Raw genomic sequence first — 20,522 nt, 5'->3', positions numbered from 1 at the left:
TAGATACATGTTGATGATAATGATGACAACGATGATGACCATGGTGGTGGGGATAATAATAATGAGATGTTGAGGACATTGATGTCATTTTCATTAGTTAGTAAGAGAAGACCAAGGTCAATGGTCGTCCTATAATGAGGAGGAGAGAGAGAGAGAGCCTGAGCGTGCTCGTTCGAGAGAGAGAGAGAGAGAAAATGCCACGTGGTCCAATAGAAATGTGAGGCAGCGTTCCAAAATCGCTAACAGTGTCAAGCCGATCGAGCGCATCGAGTTTACAAAGGCAGCGTTCAGCTGACGCGGAAGGCCATTAGGGTTTAGCAAATAAATACGAGTTGTGTTCTTCACAGAACACACAAGCAATTTTTTTTTTTTTTAAATTATCAATCTCTCACTTCGGTTTCCTAAAGAAAAGCATTACAACAACTGTAGGAAGAAGGAAGAAGGGCTATTGGAAACCCTAGAAGCTACCGATCCCATATTATATATAATGCCTCCGAAGGCTGCAAAATCGAAGGATGCTACTCCAACTGAGAGACCCATCCTGGGCCGCTTCTCATCTCACCTCAAGATCGGAATCGTATGCTACCTTACCCTTTCATTTACTGATTACTTTGAACTTCAATTATTCTGTAAAAAATTCAAAATGAAGAAGATCCCCAAGCTTTTACAAGAAGTAGGAATGATTTGATTGCCCCATTCATATTTGTTAAATATAAAAGACCAACCCTTCTGAAGGTTTAAATTGATGTGAACTGTAGTAAGTACAGAGACATTTGTGAATCTGAGTTGGTTATTGGGTCTAGTGTTTTTCTCTATAAAAAATTGTTGTTCCTTAATTCTAAACTGAATTTATGACTTACTATTGCTATCTGAACTTGTTCCTTTATTATTAGTGTTTTAGGTAACATAGACTTTATGTGGTCATTGTTTTTGATCGACAGAAGGATTGGTTTAGCGAATGAAGTCTAATGGAGAAAAAAATAAGATTTAATAAAATAAGAACAACTCAGCTCTTGCTTCTAGGAAGATCCAATACTAGAAGAAGAGGCGAGCTCTAAGATTTTGTAGTATCTCAGCCACTAGATCTAATCAAACTTACACTACAATGATGAAATTACCCTTAATCGATCCTTGACATAGTTTATGACCAAGTAAACCTTTAATGACTAAACTTGTTGAAAATAGGCCTCCCTCTTTAGTTACAACTCCTTTCTGAAACAAATCATGCCCTTAAGTGCACTCAAGTGCTAAACTGGCTACTTTTAATTTGCAGGTTGGATTGCCAAATGTTGGCAAGTCTACTCTTTTCAACACGCTTACAAAGTTATCCATACCTGCGGAGAATTTCCCTTTCTGTACTATAGAGCCCAATGAGGCTCGGGTCAATATTCCCGATGAGCGGTTCGAATGGCTTTGCAAATTGTACAAGCCAAAGAGTGAGGTTTGTGACTGAAGTATCTAAAAGAAAATTGCTCTATTTTTGAGATTATTTATATTCCTTGGTTCTGAGTTGTTGTCTCTTGCTTTGTTTTACACAGTTTAACAGATTTTTAAACATGACCTTGTTTTCTGAGATAGGGAAATCTAAACTGAAGTCTTTCTTTCTATCATGGCTCTTCTTTTCCTAGACCTGCCCATATTGAATTCTTGTATTTCGGTTTTTATATCCTTTGTAATACAATTGCATTTGATATGCTTGATTCTGTTAAATGGTAGATATGTAGGAAAACTTATGTTTGTTTTGATTCTACTAAGTTGATATTTTGTTGATTTGGGCATCATATGCATACCCTTCAGAGTACTCCAAAGGAGAAAAAGACACTTAGATTCATTGTGGATGGACGGAGTATGGACGAGCATTGTTGATCCTTATTAGGTCGTATAGGTGTTTAGGAGCAATTTGGTAACTTTATATTGATTTTTTAATAAATTTTCATAGGCTGAAAATTTAAGGGAAATTAAGTTACGGGACCGGGACATAGATTGTATTTCTGCTTTTTTTTTTTAAAATATTATTTAAGTTGTTTTAAGTTTTATTTACAACCATTGGATCTCCTTATTTTAGTTGGATGGTTGAGATTAGATTTAGGGTTTAGAGAACATTATAAATGCTTACTTCTTGCTGTAATTCTCTTCAATGATGAATAAATTGAGATTGGAGCTTTGATATTCCCATTAATGGTGTGGTGTGAGACCATTTTGTACTGAGTCCAAGGTAACATTTGTTTTCTCTATCGATTTCTCAATCGAGGTGGGTATTGTTTTTTCTTAACGTCAAGCAAGCAGATGGAAACCTTTCGAGTTTTTAGTTCTTGTGTCTCAGAATGATAGCCTGTATTGGTTTAACTGAAAGTTGGACAAAGGCTTGCGAGGAGGTGAGCTGAGTCAACTATAGCTTGCGTGAGGTGGGCTTGGCCTTCACCTAAACTAAGTTAGTGACCGTTCAAACATTGTTGTAGAAAGATTTAAGGAGAAAAATTGCACTGTAAGGAGGAAAAAGCGTAGTGGAAATGATAACGCTTAGGTCGTGTGAGAGAGAAGCTCATTGACATCGATTATTGATCAACCCCAATTTCTATTTGAAATCTGTTTAGAGTGTCAAGATGTGTGTGAGTAAAAAGATAATAGTGATCCCTCTTATTAATTAATAGAAACTCGTTGTGGTCATTAAGTTAGCTTTGAAGTTTAATATGGCCTATGGGTGTCAAAATGTGCTTCGATGTTTGATCCGTTGTCAGTTGTGCTTTAAGATGTGTGGTCCTGGCTCATACCTATTGTGCTATTGACAGAATTGTTGTCTACAAACTGATCAAAAAATACTGAACCCCACGACCTTATGTGATTACCTACCTACAAACTCAGCTAGGCCTCAAGGCTTTTGCCAGTGAAATGCCTCACCTCATACCTTGGCATAAAAAATATGATCTCCACAACCATTTTTTGAGAAGAACATCATTCAAAGTTTGTTCTTCTCAACCCCTAAAACCGAACTCTTTGGCATATGCACTAATTTTGAATTGACTACGTGGAATTTCTTCTTGGCTCTTCTACTCGGAAGGAATTTTGAATTCACCATTGATTTATTATGCATGTAATCATTACGGTTATGGCTTTTAATATTTCTCATATTCATGATGATTTCATTGCTGAGCTATGGGTAATGGTGTTAATGCATAGGTATCAGCTTTCTTGGAAATACATGATATAGCTGGGCTTGTTCGAGGTGCTCACCAAGGGCAGGGGTTGGGGAATAACTTCTTATCTCACATTCGTGCAGTTGATGGAATTTTCCATGTTTTACGTAAGCTATTTTCCAATCTTTTGAGAGCTTCTATTGCCACACCAACATTTGCTAACCCCACCCCAAGATGTGTGCATTTCTTTGGTGATCTACATATGAATTATGGTGGCGTTAGCAAAAGTTGGTGTGGTCATAGAATCTCTTTTTTTTTCTTCTTTCTAGTATGGTATGAACTTCGAGTTGCTAGTTGATCTTGTTTATCTTCTGACGATACTTCGTAGTTTATTCTTCTTATGGGGAAAACTAAATCAAGATATTTGAGTGGGAGACAAATGTTAACATGACCTATAACTCAAGGATTACTTCATCGGGGGGAGTGAAAAATAAATTCTGTTGCCCTTCCCGTTGTATTATTCTGTATTAAATGGCTTAAATCACCATTGCGTAGTATAGGGTAGTTTCTTCACTGTACCTTTGTACAAGGTTCTATACTAATAATTAATGAGAAGGTCTGGATTTTTGAGTGTTTCCACCTCATGTAAGATCTATTGTACAAATTTAGGGGCCTTTTGTAGTTGCTGTTTGCTTCCTAGAATTGAATAAAAATTGATTCCGGCCATTGCTCATTTATTATAATTAGACCAACTACTGTCATTCTTCACAGAAATTAGAAAAACTAATTCTCTCTCTTTCTCTCTCATGTAACAAAGTTCATTACAGAGGAAGAAAGAAAATAAATGGCTGAGAATAGTTGCCGATGTAAATCTTAATACCTGAGACATTATAATTTACTGTTTCAAATTTTGTTAAAAGGACACCAAAGATCTTTAGTATATAAGTTTTCTTTTACAACTGTACTACCAAGCAAGAAATTTACCTTTTAGCATGTTTGTTTAGGAGCATTTGAAGATCCAGATATTATTCATGTTGATGATACTGTGGATCCTGTGAGAGATTTGGAGGTTATAACTGAGGAACTGCGTCTGAAGGTATTTTGCATTCTATTGGTAGAATTCAGATATTCTCTAAATTATAAAGCACGCTTCAAATGTATTTGGTATTCACAACTCCAGATTTTTAAGAACTTCTCAATACAACTAAGTGTTCATCTTAATTGATCCAGCTTTGCTGTCAGTATCTGTTACAATGTGTTATTTTACATGTCTAGTTCTTTTGTACACCAGATGATTGCAAAAAATTTAATTCGACATTTCACTTTGGATTGCAATTTGATCCTGGTTCCACTGTTCTTTTTGTCGTGTTCATTTTTTGTTTCTTCTGTTACTAGAGGAGCTTTTGTTGCTGTTTATGTGATTTAATAGTCATGTTTACTTTTTAGTTTTATTTTTGGTAATTGTGATGGATGCAACAACTTATGAGATATATGCATGAGAACTAGCATTGTGATATCCGTTCTGAATTAGAAGTTGGTTGTGTTTGCAAGCTAGTGCACTTCACACAATGTTTGTCGAGTCCAAAATGGGAGATTCACGATGAGAATGACAAGATTGGGTGTATGTTAGCTGTCAATGCCACGCTACCTGTCAATATAGGTACCATCTTTGGATGAAATAGAGGTTTATCAAGATGTTTCTCCTTGGAGATTGCTTTCCACAGGCAAGTTTACCTCTCGTTGAATTTCACCATGATTTTCTCTGAGTCATCTTAATTAAAGTTTTTCATCTTAGTAAGTTTCTGTTTCCTCAAAGCTGTAACTCCTGCATGCAAGACCTCCTTCCCCAAGTTCCCTGGTTTCTTCGGATGACAAAGTTGGGGAGCGGATCATCTTGACCATGGTGTAGTTTCTTTTGCTAGAGAGAGAAAAAATCAGAAAGTATGATCAACGTTGATTCAAAAAGTTTTGAAATCACAAGGGGATGGAAAAAGAAACAAAAATAAATTTGGTTAACCGAAAGGAGGAACGATTGGATGGGTTCTATGTTTCTGTTAGATTCAGAAGCTCCCTGGGCTTTCAGGAAAATAGTGAACCAGAGAGTGTCCTTAAAATTGGATGGGTTCGATATTTCTGTTAGATTCAGAAGCTCCCTGTTGGCCTCTAGAGGATTTTATCTCATAATAATACCTGAAGATATTGACAGCCTGGATTGGAAAAGGATGGTTGAGGGGCTGAGATGGGATCTGTCGATTGCAATGAATGCCAATGAGAGAGTTCAGGTAGAAAAAATAGGTTTTTATGAAAGGCAATTTGAGTTCTCTCAAGAATGAAGATTGGGGTGAGGGATACCTGTTCTCTGGTGAATCATCAGGCGATCAAATGTGTAGATGAAAGGTTTTAGAGCCGGGAGATGGGCATCTTAGAAGGAAATTCTGTGTGATGATGTCATTGCGGCCATTTCATTATTGGCATCTGAAGAGTATCACGTTTGTTTGATGGGAACAAGAAGGGTAGAGTTTATTTCAAAAATCTAAATCAGATTTTGAATTCTTCTAGAAGATTGAAACCCTCAGAATTCATCATTTTGTTGTGACATTTAGAAGATGGTGGGCTCAATCCTACTCAGTGTTGAACCTGTGGTTTAAAGAGGGAGTTTGAATTGATATTTGTGATATGCCATTATTCCTGTGAATATCTAATGTGTTCTCTCTAAGTAGGCTTCTCCTTAGGGGGGTTGTTGGAGATATAAAACAAACTCTAAAGATCAAAAAGTTAGATGCGGTGCACGTTAAATTGGCTTCATGCGGAGCTATGATTCTGAGGTGTATTTTGATTAACTATGGTGGCCTTAATACACAGAGTAATAGTTAGGGTTTGGGATCTGGAAGTGGAAGAACCTGGGCGACCAATCAGGATTGAAATCAGAGAAAGATCAACCGGGTATTCGTATAGAGTTGGGGAAGACGAATCAGTTGTTGGTTTATAGCAAGTTGGATCTGGTGGTATCACTCCATGGATCTAAAGAAGTTTCAAATCTAAATGGCCAAAAAAAAGTTGATAATCAAATTCAAATAAAAAAGCTGATTTTTCTCAATCCAGACCGCTTGATCAAGATCTCGACTCCCATCTCAACGAGTGTCTGGTGAACTCTCGATCTTACCAGCCTCATCTATGGTAACAGATTCACTTAGCCACACTCCTCTGGTTTTAGATCTAAATGTAGGCCCGATGAACTTCTGAAAGGAGCCAAAAGTCAGCAATCCTCACGGATAAAGAAAAATGGCACCAAGCTCAACCAAGTCATATTGGAAGGGCACAAAATCTGGAGAAAGGTGGCTACACGTGTCTCCAGTCTGCGTGCCCCACAAAGAAAATGATCATTGATTCTCATATCTCGATGAAGCAGTTTAATTGTCGATGGACTCCGTAGGTGAGGTGAAGACAAATTAGAAGTTTCAAATCAAATCTTATGGACATGATTCAAGACTTCTATAATGAGTTTTTTTAGACTTTTGAATTGCTCGTTTATTGCCTTGATCCCAAAGAAGGCGGGGGGTTGAGGATATTTCAGACTTGTGGCCTATCAACTTGGGGGACTTTAATGATTGGGAATTTCATGATTTGGCAAACTTAACAATTCACCTCGATCATGCTCAATGGAATCTCAAGGATGACAATAGAAGGGAGTGGATCCGCACGAGAAACAATATCTTCACTGTCAAGTCTTTTTCCTTTGAATTGCACAATTTCAATAATTCTTTCGATCACTTTCCCATAACTCTCATTAGGGGATTGAAGATTCCCTCCAAGGTGCGTTTCTTTGCTTGGTTGGTTGTTCTAGGTGAATTACCTACTCTTGACCTTTTATTTCGAAGGGGTTTTGTGTCTCCAAATTATTGTTTCCTTTGCAATTCGAACGGAGAATCAATGGACCACATTTTGATTCATTGTGAAATCTCTTCTCTTGTGTGGTCTCATTTCTTCAATCTCTTCAAGATTTCTTTGGTGGTTCCTAGTACGAGTATCTCTTTTTTCCAAAGTTGGGATCTATCTATGTTTACGAGGAGAAGGAAAATTCTTTGGAGGCTTCTACCTTTTGCCATTACTTGGGAGTTATGGCTAGAAAGAAATAAGAGGATCTTCAAAGGCTTGGAGACAAGACCTCATCCTAAACATCTTAGGTCTCATGTTCTTTTGGTGCAAGCTGTGGCCTGACTATGTGTCTTGGGACTTGGCATTCAGAAGAAACTTGAACTACTGGGAGATCCCAGCTGTTTCATCCCTTGGTGGTATTTTACCTTGTATTGACTGTGAGATCCCACAAGCCTTTCTTCAAAAGCCCGTTTCTTCTTGTGGCTTGCTGCCTTGGATAAACTCATACCCAAGACCATCTTAGTGCGAGGGGTGTTTTGCTTGCAGATTTTTTGCCATCTTTGTAAGTCCGACGGTGAATCCGTTAATCATCTCCTTATTCACTATGGGGTGGCCAATCAAGTCTGGTCTAATTCCTTATCTTTGTTCAATGTCTCCTTGTGTTATCCTCGGTTAGTTTTGTTACTCAATTGTTGGAGGTCCATAGACTTTGTTGGCAACGAGATGAATCTTTGGAACTTCGTTACTCTAGTTATCTATTGGGGTTTATGGAAAGAAAGGAATGGACGCATTTTTGATGAAAAAGAGCACACCATCCAGGAAATCATCTTCAATATTGTAGGCTTATTGTTCTACTGGTGCAAGCAGTTTAGAAAATTTAGGGGGTTTTGGTTTAAGGATTTTCTATTTAGGTGGAGGTTGATTTGAAGTGGGTGATTTTGTTTTTGTTTTGTTTTTTTTTTTTTTCGGTTTTTGATATTGTTCTTGCTTGGGTGGTTGTTTTTCCTCTTTGATTTGTTTTCTTGCTTTGTATTCTCTTTGTGGACTTCTTGTCCTCTTTTTAATAAAATTTTAGTTATCAAAATAAAATAAAATAACACTAATAATGAATTAAAGGCCCTAAATTTACCGAAACAAATAAAAAGACTCCTATATGCTAAATTCATTCAGCTCATTAATGGCCTATAAAGCCCTCTAAATAATGACCCAATGGTCCCTCCAAGCACTACAAAAGCCATCCATTTGCATCTACCCAATGTGGGGTCTTCCTAATGCCATGCAAATGAGATCGTCTACCTCTAATGCTCCACAAAACCACGAACTAAGTTCAAATAAAAATCATCCATCCTCAATTGTAATGTTGGGCCTCTCCTCCCCCGATAGACTCTATATAGTGATGTCTTCATTGGAGTGATGAATATATTTCATTATGTGATTTGATGTTCTGACCATATTCACAAAGTAGGATACGAGTTTAAAATGGCTAGTTCAACTTGGGAAAAAACAAGAAAAAAGGGAGTAAAAAGAGAAAGAAACAAGAAAAAAGCGATAAAACATAAAAAAATAAAATTATATTAAAAATGATTAAAATGTGTGTGTGTGTGGGGGGGGGGGGTGGTAGTGTTTGGCTGACTATCTCAGGACGACAACATTGGTTGACAAAATTTGTCCTACATGGCTTAAACTTTTGGATTTACAAATTTATAATAAATCACTTTTGGTGGGGTTAGAACCTTTGGATGGGGCAGAATTTTTGTGAGGATGATCTCTATGGTGAGGAGATCATCCTCACAAAAAATCAGCCAAGTCTGAAACTTCTAACCCCACCAAAAGTGATTTATTGTAAATTTGTAAATCCCTTTTGATGGGGTTAGAAGTTTCATATTTGGCTGATTTTTTGTGAGGATGATCTTCTCACCATAGAGATTATCCTGATGCAGGACGGTGAGGGAAGAAAAGAAAATATGGAAGTTTAGGGAAATTTGGTTGGGGATTGGGTTAAGGATTGGAAATTTGGTTAAGGATTTGGGTGACAATAGGAAAATGGTTTCCAAAACATTTTCCACTTTTGAAATTACGATTAGGGGAAGGTTTAGGGTATTTGGATTAGATTTGGGAAAAAGATTAATGAAGTAAGGCTTACAGAAAGTGGGGAAGGAATAAGGGTAAAATAAAATGGGATTTGTAGGTTTCAAGAATCAAGAAAGGGATTTCAAGAATCAAGAATGCAGAAAGGGTTTCCAAGATTCAAGAATCCAAGACTTCAAATATTCAAGATTTCTTTAAAAATCAAGAAAGCCAAATAATAGAAAAGAAAAATAAAGATTAGAAGAAAAAAGAGAAAGTGATAGAAAGATAGAACCTTGGAATAACACAAAGGGTTTCTTGGAGCTCATTGAAACTCATTAATAATGGTGGAGAGCTCACTTCACTCGATGAATGAAACTTATTCTTTTTTCATCAAAGTTTTCGTTGTTCATTAATAAAGAAAATAAATCAAAAATCCTAGTCAAACTAAAATACCAAATAAATAAATTTAATTTTCTTAACTTTCTCTCTCCTAATTTCAAAACCCTAAAACTTCAATAAAAGATAAACTAAAGTTACTAAACTGCCCATAAATATTATACTAAGAGCATGAGCCGATAAAACATGAAAATAAGCCTAAAAAACATAAAAATAAAGTCCTAAAACAACTCAAAACTAAAAAATATTAGTTATCTAAATTAATCTTGAATGATAAAATGATAAATCTAAATCCAATTAAGTAAAAACCTTAATAATTACAAATTTTTTGTCGGAACCCTTGACCGTTGACTTGATTTGTAGTGTTCCACATTACATCCTCACACAAAATGAGCCCAATCAGAAACTTTTAAGCCATGTGGGACAAATTTTGTCAACCAACGTTGTTGTCCTAATATTGTCAGCCGAACACCCCTCCTATATATATTATACATTATACATTTATTCCATATCTCTAAATATTTTTGAGCAAAAAAACATACTATTGATCATCTATGTATGATAACATGATTTCACACATAATTATACATGTTATGATGCTAAAAAAAGTTTAATTATCAACACATCTTTTGTTCGAAATAACAACTATGGAAAAAATTAAAAATCATGACATCAAGATATTATTATTGAATCCCATACATCCTCATTTATGAATCATTGAATCCTGTGTTATGTATCGAATCCAACATTAATCAACATTCATGAACTAAATCATACACAGCCGTAAGGCCACACAAAACCATTCCTTTTCTTTTTTAAATGTGGTTGAAATGTAAAGATATGCGTTTAAATGGAAAAGCACGATTTCTTTAAAAAAAATGTGATTTTTGAAAAAAACACATTTTTATGATTTTAATCGTTAGGGATATATTATGCATTTCAAACTCATTTTTTTCCAAAACCAGGCCATTTTTTGACTTAAAGCCTGGAGGATTCAATATTTTTTATTACAAGCTAAGCTTAGGAAAGATTAGAACACTAATGGAGAAAGGTGATTCAAAGGAATTCTAGATCTTCTTAATCCTCGTTTGATATGTATCAATTTATTTTCAAGAAGTGTGATCATCGAAGAACCAAGATGATACAAAATGACTCGAGGTGACCGATTTAGGGTACTGACTAAGATCAAGATAAAAACTTTCTCGAAACAACTAGGTTTCAATTGAAATTAAATCTCTCAAAAAACAATTCATGACTAACCTATGAATTTTTAGTCCAACAAAACAAAAGGGCTTTGGTGTTGGTGATTATGTCTTGAAACTCCTTTCCCTTGCCATCAAACACTCTTTTGTTTCTTTCCGTCTACAAACTCCACAAGATCATAAATGGGGAGGAACTTCCTAATCAGTCCGCCTCTTGTGGAAAAGGCATTGGCATGCCATTTGCCAACATTCTCTTGAGCTGTGACTTAGGTATATGTGGTTATTGTTTCATTATCCTTGTAATGAATTTTGTTTGCGCCTATTCATGTGAACAAACAAAAATTTAGAGCCAGCGTACAATATACGTTTGTCCAATTTCTGGGTCACACCCTAAATGGTTGGAGTTTTATTTCTTTGTTTTTTTGCATAATACTGTTTCTTTTTCTTGATTATTTGATGAATTAGGCACACACGCACCCTCTCACGCACTCTCTGACTCTCTCACATTACATAATGTCTTTATGTATGTCGTTATTACTGTTTATGTTATTCACATCTACATCCATTTCATTTTTTTTTTTGCGTAACTTTTTTTTTTTTTTCTCCTGAAATTGATTAGTAAGAGTGTCTAATTGAGCTCAGTGACTCGGTGCTGGTGACCAATAGACTCTACCAACTAAGGTAGTTGGCACCTGCCTTTGTGCATGATGTTATTAACATCGACATCCATTTCTTTGGGTTCAATTCTGTGATTTATAGTCCAGCAGCAGATTCATATATCATCATCGAAGCCATATCCTATGTACTTTGGATTCACTGAAAACACATTTAACATTTTGAATATTTCATCATCGTCATCATCATCTATTGCTTTCTTTGACTTTCTCGCAATCTGTGGCTTTGCTTATCTCTAGGATATTGAATTTATGGAGAGGAAGGTGGAGGATATTGAAAAGAGTATGAAAAGGAGCAACGACAAGCAGCTGAAAATAGAGCTCGAGTGTTGTGAGAAGGTTTGAGTCTCATTTGGTTCCAAGTGATATTGTTTTATGATCTGCCTGTGTTCTTTTTTTGAATTTGTATGTATACTCATACTTGATGCATTATCACTCACAAATTGGTGCAGTCTTTCACTGTCCAAGGATTTGACCCATACAATTACTAAAGCAAAGTCTTTGTCATTGCTGGAGTACTTGTTTTTCATGGTGTTTATTTATTATTTCCCATTATTGTTTCTTAAAGTTAAATTCAGTGCATGTCTAATTCTTCTTGATATTACTCTTACATACATTCAAATGGAGTTCTGACTTTGTGTTGAATTTCTTCCATTTTCAAATAGCTTATTAATGTATTGAAGCTACAGAATGTTTTTGAAATCGGGGAAGTCATATCACTCACAAATTGCACTGATTGTGATGCTTTATTTACTTACAACTGGCAACGGAGAGGTACATGAGAAGAAATCTGTGGAGGAGGGATATTTTTCTTTGCCTTCAATACCTTTACCATGCCAAAAGACATGTGCACATTACATGTGACATTCATCATTCATCATAAGCCTTCTAGGTTTCACGTGAAAGATATGTATCTAGAAACAGAACAATCTGGAAAGTATTTTGGCAGTCAAATCCTGCACCTGACCATCAATCTTAAGGTCAATCTATCATTAGCATTTGTGTGAGTTTGATTTTTTTTACATTTAAATTTGATTTCCGGATACCCCTGAGCAAGAATTACACCCCCCAAACACTATATTTATTGAACAAGCTGATCTGAGTTTAAGCAAATATTGAAGTGCAAGTAGTAATTAAGCTAGATGTTGGATTTTAATCTTGTACATTTGAACAATTTAAGTTGTTCATGTGATTGGTCATTATATAGACATTAGGTCGGTACCTTGTGAATCTGATGTGTTGACACTATGAACATTCAAAGACTAGATGATGCAGGACTGTGAATGTTACCCGCCGAGGATGATGAACCTGAGATTAGACTTAATTAATATAGGGGTGCAACTTGGTTCGGTTTGAGGTCAAATTGGAACCGAACCAACATATGTTGGTTCCACTAAATAAGAACCACAACCGAACCAAATTCCTTTGGAACCAAACCAACTCGTACCGAATTAAAGTCGGTTTGGTTCGGTTCGGTTCGGTTATAGGGATTGCCAATATTCTATAAATTGTAAGTAATATTTTTAATGAAAAAATAAACATAAAATTTTATACAATAAATCACAAATGTATCCATAAAAAGTCATTAGTTTATTCATAAAATGATCACTAATCTTTGCCCTAACTCTTAAAATAATTCATAGTAATTGTTATATACATATATAGTTATTTATTGCATAGGGGTTTGGTTCTCGGTTTGGTTCGGTTCTAAACAAGCTTGATCCAAGAACTGAACCAAATTGATCGGTTCTCCATTTTTGTAACTCGGAACTGAACTGCAACTTGTTCCAAACCGAACCAAACCACCCCAAAACCATCGGTTGGGTTCGGTTCTTGGTTTGAACCGGACCAAGTTGCACCCCTAAATTAATATAAGCATTATAAACATAAATCGTGAGCTCATACATTCATAGATATGCAAGAGAATTCAAGCGATAATAAAAAACAGCCCTAAGCTTTGTCACAATCCTACAGTAATTAGCAATTTGATGTAGGACATCTACAGCTCTAAGTAGTTTTCTAATTCTATTAGGTTTTATTTCTATTTCTACATCTAGTAGGATTTCTATTTCATAGTTATGTTTGGAGTACAATTCATTGTTATTTTCTAATTTGTTTTAAATTCGTTTTTATTATTTAGACTATAGTTAGAAGTGTTTAGAAGTCTTCAATTTGAGTTCTAATAGGATTAGAAAGTTAGTATTATGTTATAGATTGGTTAGGAATGTTAATTTTTAATATTTTAGTAGGATTACAAGTTGTTATGATGGAGTTATCTTTATAAGGAGCTCCAAATCCGAAAATCAATAATCAATTCAATTATTTTTTTTTTCTTTTAATTACTTTTTTAGCTTTATGCTTTATTTTCTTTCAAGCTATTGCTTGTTTATCAATTGAATCTATTGATTCAGATTGATTTTGAGTGTTCCATTGAACGCAATCTATCGAATTTATTGATTCACACGTTTCCGCTACGTCACAATTCAAGTACTTAATGATAGGTTCCAATGGAAGACATGTTTTCATCTAGCCTAAGGTTTTGGTTAGATGCTCAAGATAGGTTTCTAAGTTCAATTTCAAAGCAAAAATAGCTAAATAAGTAGTGTTGCTTTGTTTGACAACAAGTTAAAAAGGTTTGGAGAAGTTGTAGGATAAAAAAATAGAAGGTGATTAGGTTTTTGTGGTTGTTAAGGTGCTGGACAACAAGTAGGGCTTGAAAGAGAAGGTTTAAGGTGGTTTGGAACAATGTGGTTTTAGTAGGGAAGGTTTAGGTTGGGTTTTTATAGGTATTAGGGTTAGGTTTCAATGGATGAAGGAATTTTGATGGGGTTTTGGATTATATAATGGATTAGCTAAGGTTTATGGATGGTTTAAAGGTTCAAAACAGAAAATTAATAGAGAAAGTGAGAAAGAAGATGTTAAGAAAACATTAAATACCTATCTCGATAGAGAAATTGGTAGAGAAAAAGAATGTTATCTTGGACTCACTATAAAATGGCCTCACACCCCACCCATTGTTGAGAAGATCAAAGCTCAATCTCTATTTTTATTCATCATTAGAGAAAATTACAACAACAAACATGTATTTATAATGTTCTATAGACCCTAAATCTAATTTCAACCATCCTACTAATATAATAAGATCCAATGGTTGTAAATAAAACTTAAATACTTAAATAAAACAAAACCAAAAATACCATTTGTAGAGGATATTTTTGTACGACATCAAATAGCGACATGTGGTATACGAGACATGTTCACCGAGCTCCGATCCCCGAGAGGTGAAGAGAATCCAACCTGCCATATTCACTTCTTGACAAGGTCGGAGGAAGGAAAGTCGGATGCATAGGGAAATCGTCTTCGAAACTTGAAACAATATGCCGGAGAACGGAGGAAAGATTCAGTCAAATCGAGTCCTTGAGAATCAAGAATTCAATCATGCTCGCGAGGATCATGGGAAATTCCTAATTAAAAGGGATAAACATATACGAAATAAGGGACAAGTATGTTCCTTATAAAGAGGAACCACTAAAACGGAAAGGGATAAAACTAAGGAGAATTAGGGAGGATCTAAGGATTGAGATCTCTATAAATACAAGGGGTAGGGGCACGAAAAAAGAACACAATTTTGTCTTGATAAATCCTCAACTTACATTTTGCACTCAGGTTCTGACTTGGGCATCAGAGAGGTGGTGTTACAGGCACACCAAAGGGCAATAAGAGGAGGAAACCTATCGACCAGGGGGAATCTCGAGGTAGTGCAAGTTTTTGCATCTACACCATCCATGTCCCAATCCTGTAACTTTATTTCCCTTTGATTTTCAACCTATAAAAACTCATTATAAACCTTGAATTATAGAGAGAAAAAACTCTATCTTATTATTCTACAATGGAGGTACAAGGCTGTATATATAGCGAAGATATGGCAATAGGTCTGCCACAAAATCTGTTATAACTGGCAGAGAAAAAATCCCTTAAATCAAGGGAGGAAACAAGAAAGGAATACTAGAGAGATAATAGGAACTGGATTTCCTTATCTCTTTATTCACATTGTAGGCTAATAAAGGAAAAAATATAGGAAATAGAATAGGGAAACTATATCCCTAGAGACTAAGAAATAAATCGGGAATTCAACACTCCCCCTCAAGTTGGGGAATATATGTCAAACATTCCTAGCTTGGAAATTAGTTCTTCAAACTTTATTCTTGGAAGAGCTTTCGTAAGAACATTTGCCACTTGAAGGTGTGTTGGGGTGTATATTAAGTTTAGTATCCCAGCCTCAGCCTTTTCCTTGATGAAGTGACGATCTAATTCTATATGCTTCGTTCTGTCATGATGGACAGGATTTTTAGCGATACTTATTGCAGTCATATAGTCACAAAACACCTTCATTGATTCCCTTGTTGAAATCCTTAGCTCGTCAAGTAGTCTTTCTAGCCATAGACCTTCACATATACTTAGAGCTAAAGCTCTATACTTTGCCTCGACATTGCTTTTAGAAACCATAGCATGTTTCTTATTCTGCCATGGTACCAGGTTCCCCCATACATAGGTACAATAATTAGTGGTTGATCTGCGATATGTTACGGAGCCTGCCCAATCTGCGCCTGAGTAGAAATCAATTTCTCTGTTTGTTCCCTTTTTAAAGAATATTCCCTTATCAAGATTCATATTCAAGTATCTACGAATTCAGTAGACTGCTTCAAGATGTTCTTCGTTTGGCTTATTCATGAACGGACTTACCACACTGACAGGAAAACCTATGTCCGGTCTCGGAGATAAATAAGCTTTCCTACAAGTCTTTGATACCTCCTAGTGTCAACCGGAGGATTGTCTCCTTTGAAACCAATTTTGTAGTTTGATTCCATTGGAGTATCTGCAGGCTTGCATCCCAACATTCTAGTTTCCTTTAGTAGGTCTAAAATGTACTTTCGTTGAGAAACCACAATAACCCTTTTAGAACAAGCAACTTCCATGCCTAGGAAATATTTTAGGGATCCTAGGTCTTTGATCTCAAATTCTTTTGAGAGAACTTCCTTTAGGCAAACCATTTCTTTAGTGTGATTTCCTGTCACAATAATATCATCTACATAAACAATGAGGATTGCAATTGTCCAGTAGAAGAAAACTTTGTGAATAGGGTGTGATCAGCTTGCCCTTGTGAGTACCCATGCTTCTTAATTGCCATTGTGAATCTGTCAAACCAAGCTCTAGGAGATTGCTTGAGACCATACAGAGACTTTCGTAATTTGCAGACTTTGTTGACATGGATTCTTGTCTCAAAACCAAGTTGGATTTCCATATACACTTCCTCTTCTAAGTCACCATTGAGGAAAGCATTTTTCACGTCTAGTTGATGAAGAGTTCAATCTATATTTGTTGCTAAAGACAATAATACCCGAATAATGTTTAGCTTGGCAATGGGCACAAAAGTTTCTTGGTAGTCGATGCCGTAGGTTTGAGTGAACCCTTTAGCAACAAGTCTTGCTTTATAGTGACTCACACTCCCATCTGTATTGTATTTGACAACAAAGATCCACTTGCATCCCATTGGTTGCTTCCCTACTAGTAAATCTGATAGTTCCCATGTGTTATTCCTTTTTAGAGCATTCATTTCTTCTTGTACAGCATTCCTCCATTCTGATTTTTTAAGAGCATCCCACTGGTTTCTTCCCACTGGTAAATCCGATAGTTCCCATGTGTTATTCCTTTTTAGAGCATTCATTTCTTCTTGTACAACATTCCTCCATTCTGATTTTTTAAGAGCATCATGAATATTGTGTGGAATTTCCACATTGGATAGATTAGTAGTAAAAGCACGATACTCAGAAGATAGTCCATCATAGGAAACAAAATTGTAGATTGGATGTTGAGTGCAAGATCTTACGCCTTTCCTTAGGGCAATAGGAATATCAAGATCACCAATAGTAGTACTATCAAACTGAGAAGTGTTACTTGGAATCTCTGGATGTAGTCTCGGATTGGATTCATGGTTCAGCTTGGGGAATGTACGACTCTCTATCTCCTCTTGGGCCTCCTTCTTGAATATACAATAAACTCTTTGTCAACGGCAACAGGTTGTGTGCAGGCAGGGGTGAAAGCGTTAGTGTTTGGCTCGGTTTCAGGAGTAATGGTCTCAGTAGCAGGTGGAATAGAGGTATTAGGCTCGGTGTTCTCGGTTGGAAATAATGAAGAGTTAAGCCAAAAACTTCATTCCTGTATGGCTAAGTTCTCCCCTTGAATGGATGTTTTTGGGTAGTACGGCCAATTTTTGAAAAAGGTGACATCCATGGAATTGTAAAATTTTTTGGTGATAGGTGAGTAACACTTGTAACCTTTTTTAGTGGGATGGTTACCAACTAAGAGGCATTTAACAGACTTTGGTTCAAGTTTGCTTTGATGATGTGGCTGAACCTGGACAAATGCCGTATACCCAAATATTTTTAATGGTAGGGATGAGATGATTTGGTTATCCGTGTAGGAACTAAGAATGGCTTGGCAAGGTGTTTGGAATTTGAGGACTCTTGAATGGCATCCTATTGATTAAATAAGAGGCCGTGAGGATAGCTTCGCCCCAAAAATGTTTGGGCACATTTGTAGTGAACATAATAGACCTAGCCACTTCTAGGAGATGCCTGTTTTTTCTTTCTGCTACCCCGTTTTTTTGAGGTGTGTCGACACATGAACTTTGATGCACTATTCCATGATCCATCAGATATGTGCCAAGTGAAGAATTGAAATAATCTTTGGCATTGTCGGTTCTAAGAACCTTTATTTTTGTTTGGAATTGGGTTTGGATCATGCTATTGAAATTCTTAAAAATAATGGCTGCCTCTGATTTTTCTTTCGGCAAATATATCCACGTTACTTGAGTATGATCATCAATGAATGAGACAAACCATTGAGTCCCATAGATGATGTTAACTTTAGAAGGTCCCCATATATCACTATGGATGATTGCAAATGAGTGAGAGGAGCTATACCCTTGTATTGGATAGTTGTTTCTAGCATGTTTGGATAATTGACACACTTCACATTGAAAAATTTCTGATTTGATATTATTGAATAGTTTAGGGAACAACCTTTTTAAATGCTGGAAATTGGGATGGCCTAATCTATTGTGCCACAACATTATAACACTATTTTTATTGGAAAAATTTGAAAAAACTGGACATGACACTAACTACAGCTTGAGCTTGTTCACTTTTAGGTCTGTTAAGAAGATAGAGTCTCGCACATTCCTTAACATTGCCAATCATCCTCCCTAATTCCTAGTCCTGAAATTCACAATAATTTGAGGAAAAATTAGCAACACAATTTAGATCTTTGGTAAGTTTGCTAATAGACAACAAGTTGCAAGTCATATTCGAAACCATAAAGACAGATTTCAATGTCAGATTATTTGTAATAGTAACTGATCCAATTCCTGTTATTTTTGACAATGACCCATTGGCAATATTGACGTAGCGGAAGCGTGTGAATCAATAAATCAATAGATTGTGTTCAATGAAACACTCAAAATCAATTTGAATAATGGATTCAATTGATAAACAAGCAATAGCTTGAAATAAAATAAAGCATAAAGCTAAAAAAATAATTAAAATAGAAAAGATAATTGAATTGATTATTATTATTTTTTGATCGATATAATTGAATTGATTATTGATTGATTGATTATTAATTTTCGGATTTGGAGCTCCTTATATAGATAACTCCATTATAACAACTTGTAATCCTACTAAAATACTAAAAATTAATATTCCTAACCTATCTATAACATAATACTAACTTTCTAATCCTATTAGAACTCAAATTGGAGACTTCTAAGTACTTTTAATTATAGTCTAAATAATAAAAACGAATTTAAAACAAATTAGAAATTAACAAGGAATTGTACTCCTAACATAACTATGAAATAGAAATCCTACTAGAAGTAGAAATAGAAATCCTACTAGAAACATAAATAGAAATAGAAATAAAAATCTAACCAAATTAGATAACTACTTAGAACTGTAGATGTCCTACATCAAATATGAACCATCAAATTTTCAGAACTAGAGCTGTAAGTATTAAATAGTGTGGCATTACCGGTCATATGGTCTGATGCACCTGAGTCAACTATCCAAGGGTTGTGTTTCTCTTTTTGAGTGCTCAAAGCCATAGGTAATTTACCTGTTTGAGCAATAGACCCAGTTCCCATAGTATTCTCGGCAGAGGCAGAATTGGAGCATGTTGTTTGGTGGCTAAACATCTTCTGGAGGAGCTCAATTTGTTCTTTGCTACAGAGAGGTTTTCTGCCCTATCTTTTCCTCGCTGTTGGTCATATAACTTCGGCTTTCAAGTGGTGCTCTCGGTTTCCAGTTTGCTTGTTTGCCGTGTATCTTTCAACATATATCCTTGGTGTGTCCAGGTTTGTGACGGCGTTCACACCAAGGTCTTCTCTGCCTCTTTTGCCGATCAGGTGGATAAGAGGACTAGTATTGGGGTCCATGAGCAGCAAGGGCCGAGCTTTCAGCAACAGGTGGAAGATCTTGAGACCCCATCATGAAGCGTTTCCTACTTTCCTCCCGGCGTATTTCAGAAAAAGCTTCACGGAGATTGGGAAGAGGCTTTGTTCCCATTATTCTTCCTCGAATTTCATCAAGGTTGTTATTCAGTCCTAGCAAGAACTTGAAAACCCTTTTCTTTTCAACAAGTTTTGAATACATTTAGTTGTCGCCAATTTTGTGAGTGAAGATTAAAATATTGAGTGACAGAGAGGTCACCTTGACGCATATCGTGTAGAATGCCTTCAATTTCAATGAGTTCTGCTGTGTTTTTGGTAGCAGGATATGTCTCTCTTGCTGCTTCCCATATTTCCTTAGCAGTTTCATAGAGAAGAAAGTTCTCTCTTATGTCGTTGGTCATAGAGTTTATTAGCCATGACATGACCATATTATTCTCTACTTTCCATGCTTCGAATTTAGGGTCTTTTTTATTCTGAGAGGATGCTATTCCGGTGAGGTAGTGATCTTTGCCTTTGCCACCTATGAGCATCATCACGGATTGAGACCATTGGAGGAAATTTTGCCCATTCAGTTTATGACTGGTAATGGGAAGATGAGAGTTGTCATTTGCTCCAAGGTTGTGTGAGATTGGAATTTTGGAAGGTTGTTTTCCGGTAGCCATTC

General features: G+C 36.0%; 1 protein-coding gene across 1 annotated transcript in view; it reads left to right on the top strand.

Moving 5' to 3' along the window:
- Positions 1 to 255: 255 nt before the first annotated feature.
- The window catches only part of LOC147388022 (GTP binding protein), a 68,808-nt gene continuing 48,541 nt past the window's right edge, over positions 256 to 20,522 (top strand). The window contains exons 1-5 of the mRNA XM_086420204.1: positions 256 to 577; positions 1,274 to 1,441; positions 3,178 to 3,301; positions 4,139 to 4,230; positions 11,593 to 11,691. Coding sequence (XP_086276330.1) covers positions 488 to 577; positions 1,274 to 1,441; positions 3,178 to 3,301; positions 4,139 to 4,230; positions 11,593 to 11,691 — 573 coding nt within the window. The 5' untranslated portion in view covers positions 256 to 487. The remainder of the gene's footprint in view (positions 578 to 1,273; positions 1,442 to 3,177; positions 3,302 to 4,138; positions 4,231 to 11,592; positions 11,692 to 20,522) is intronic.

Source organism: Akebia trifoliata, chromosome 13 (assembly GCF_017979445.1).
Source record: "Akebia trifoliata isolate Shusen 1 chromosome 13, ASM1797944v1, whole genome shotgun sequence".
Classification (NCBI taxonomy): Eukaryota; Viridiplantae; Streptophyta; class Magnoliopsida; order Ranunculales; family Lardizabalaceae; genus Akebia; species Akebia trifoliata.
This window is presented reverse-complemented; position numbering and strand designations above follow the sequence as displayed.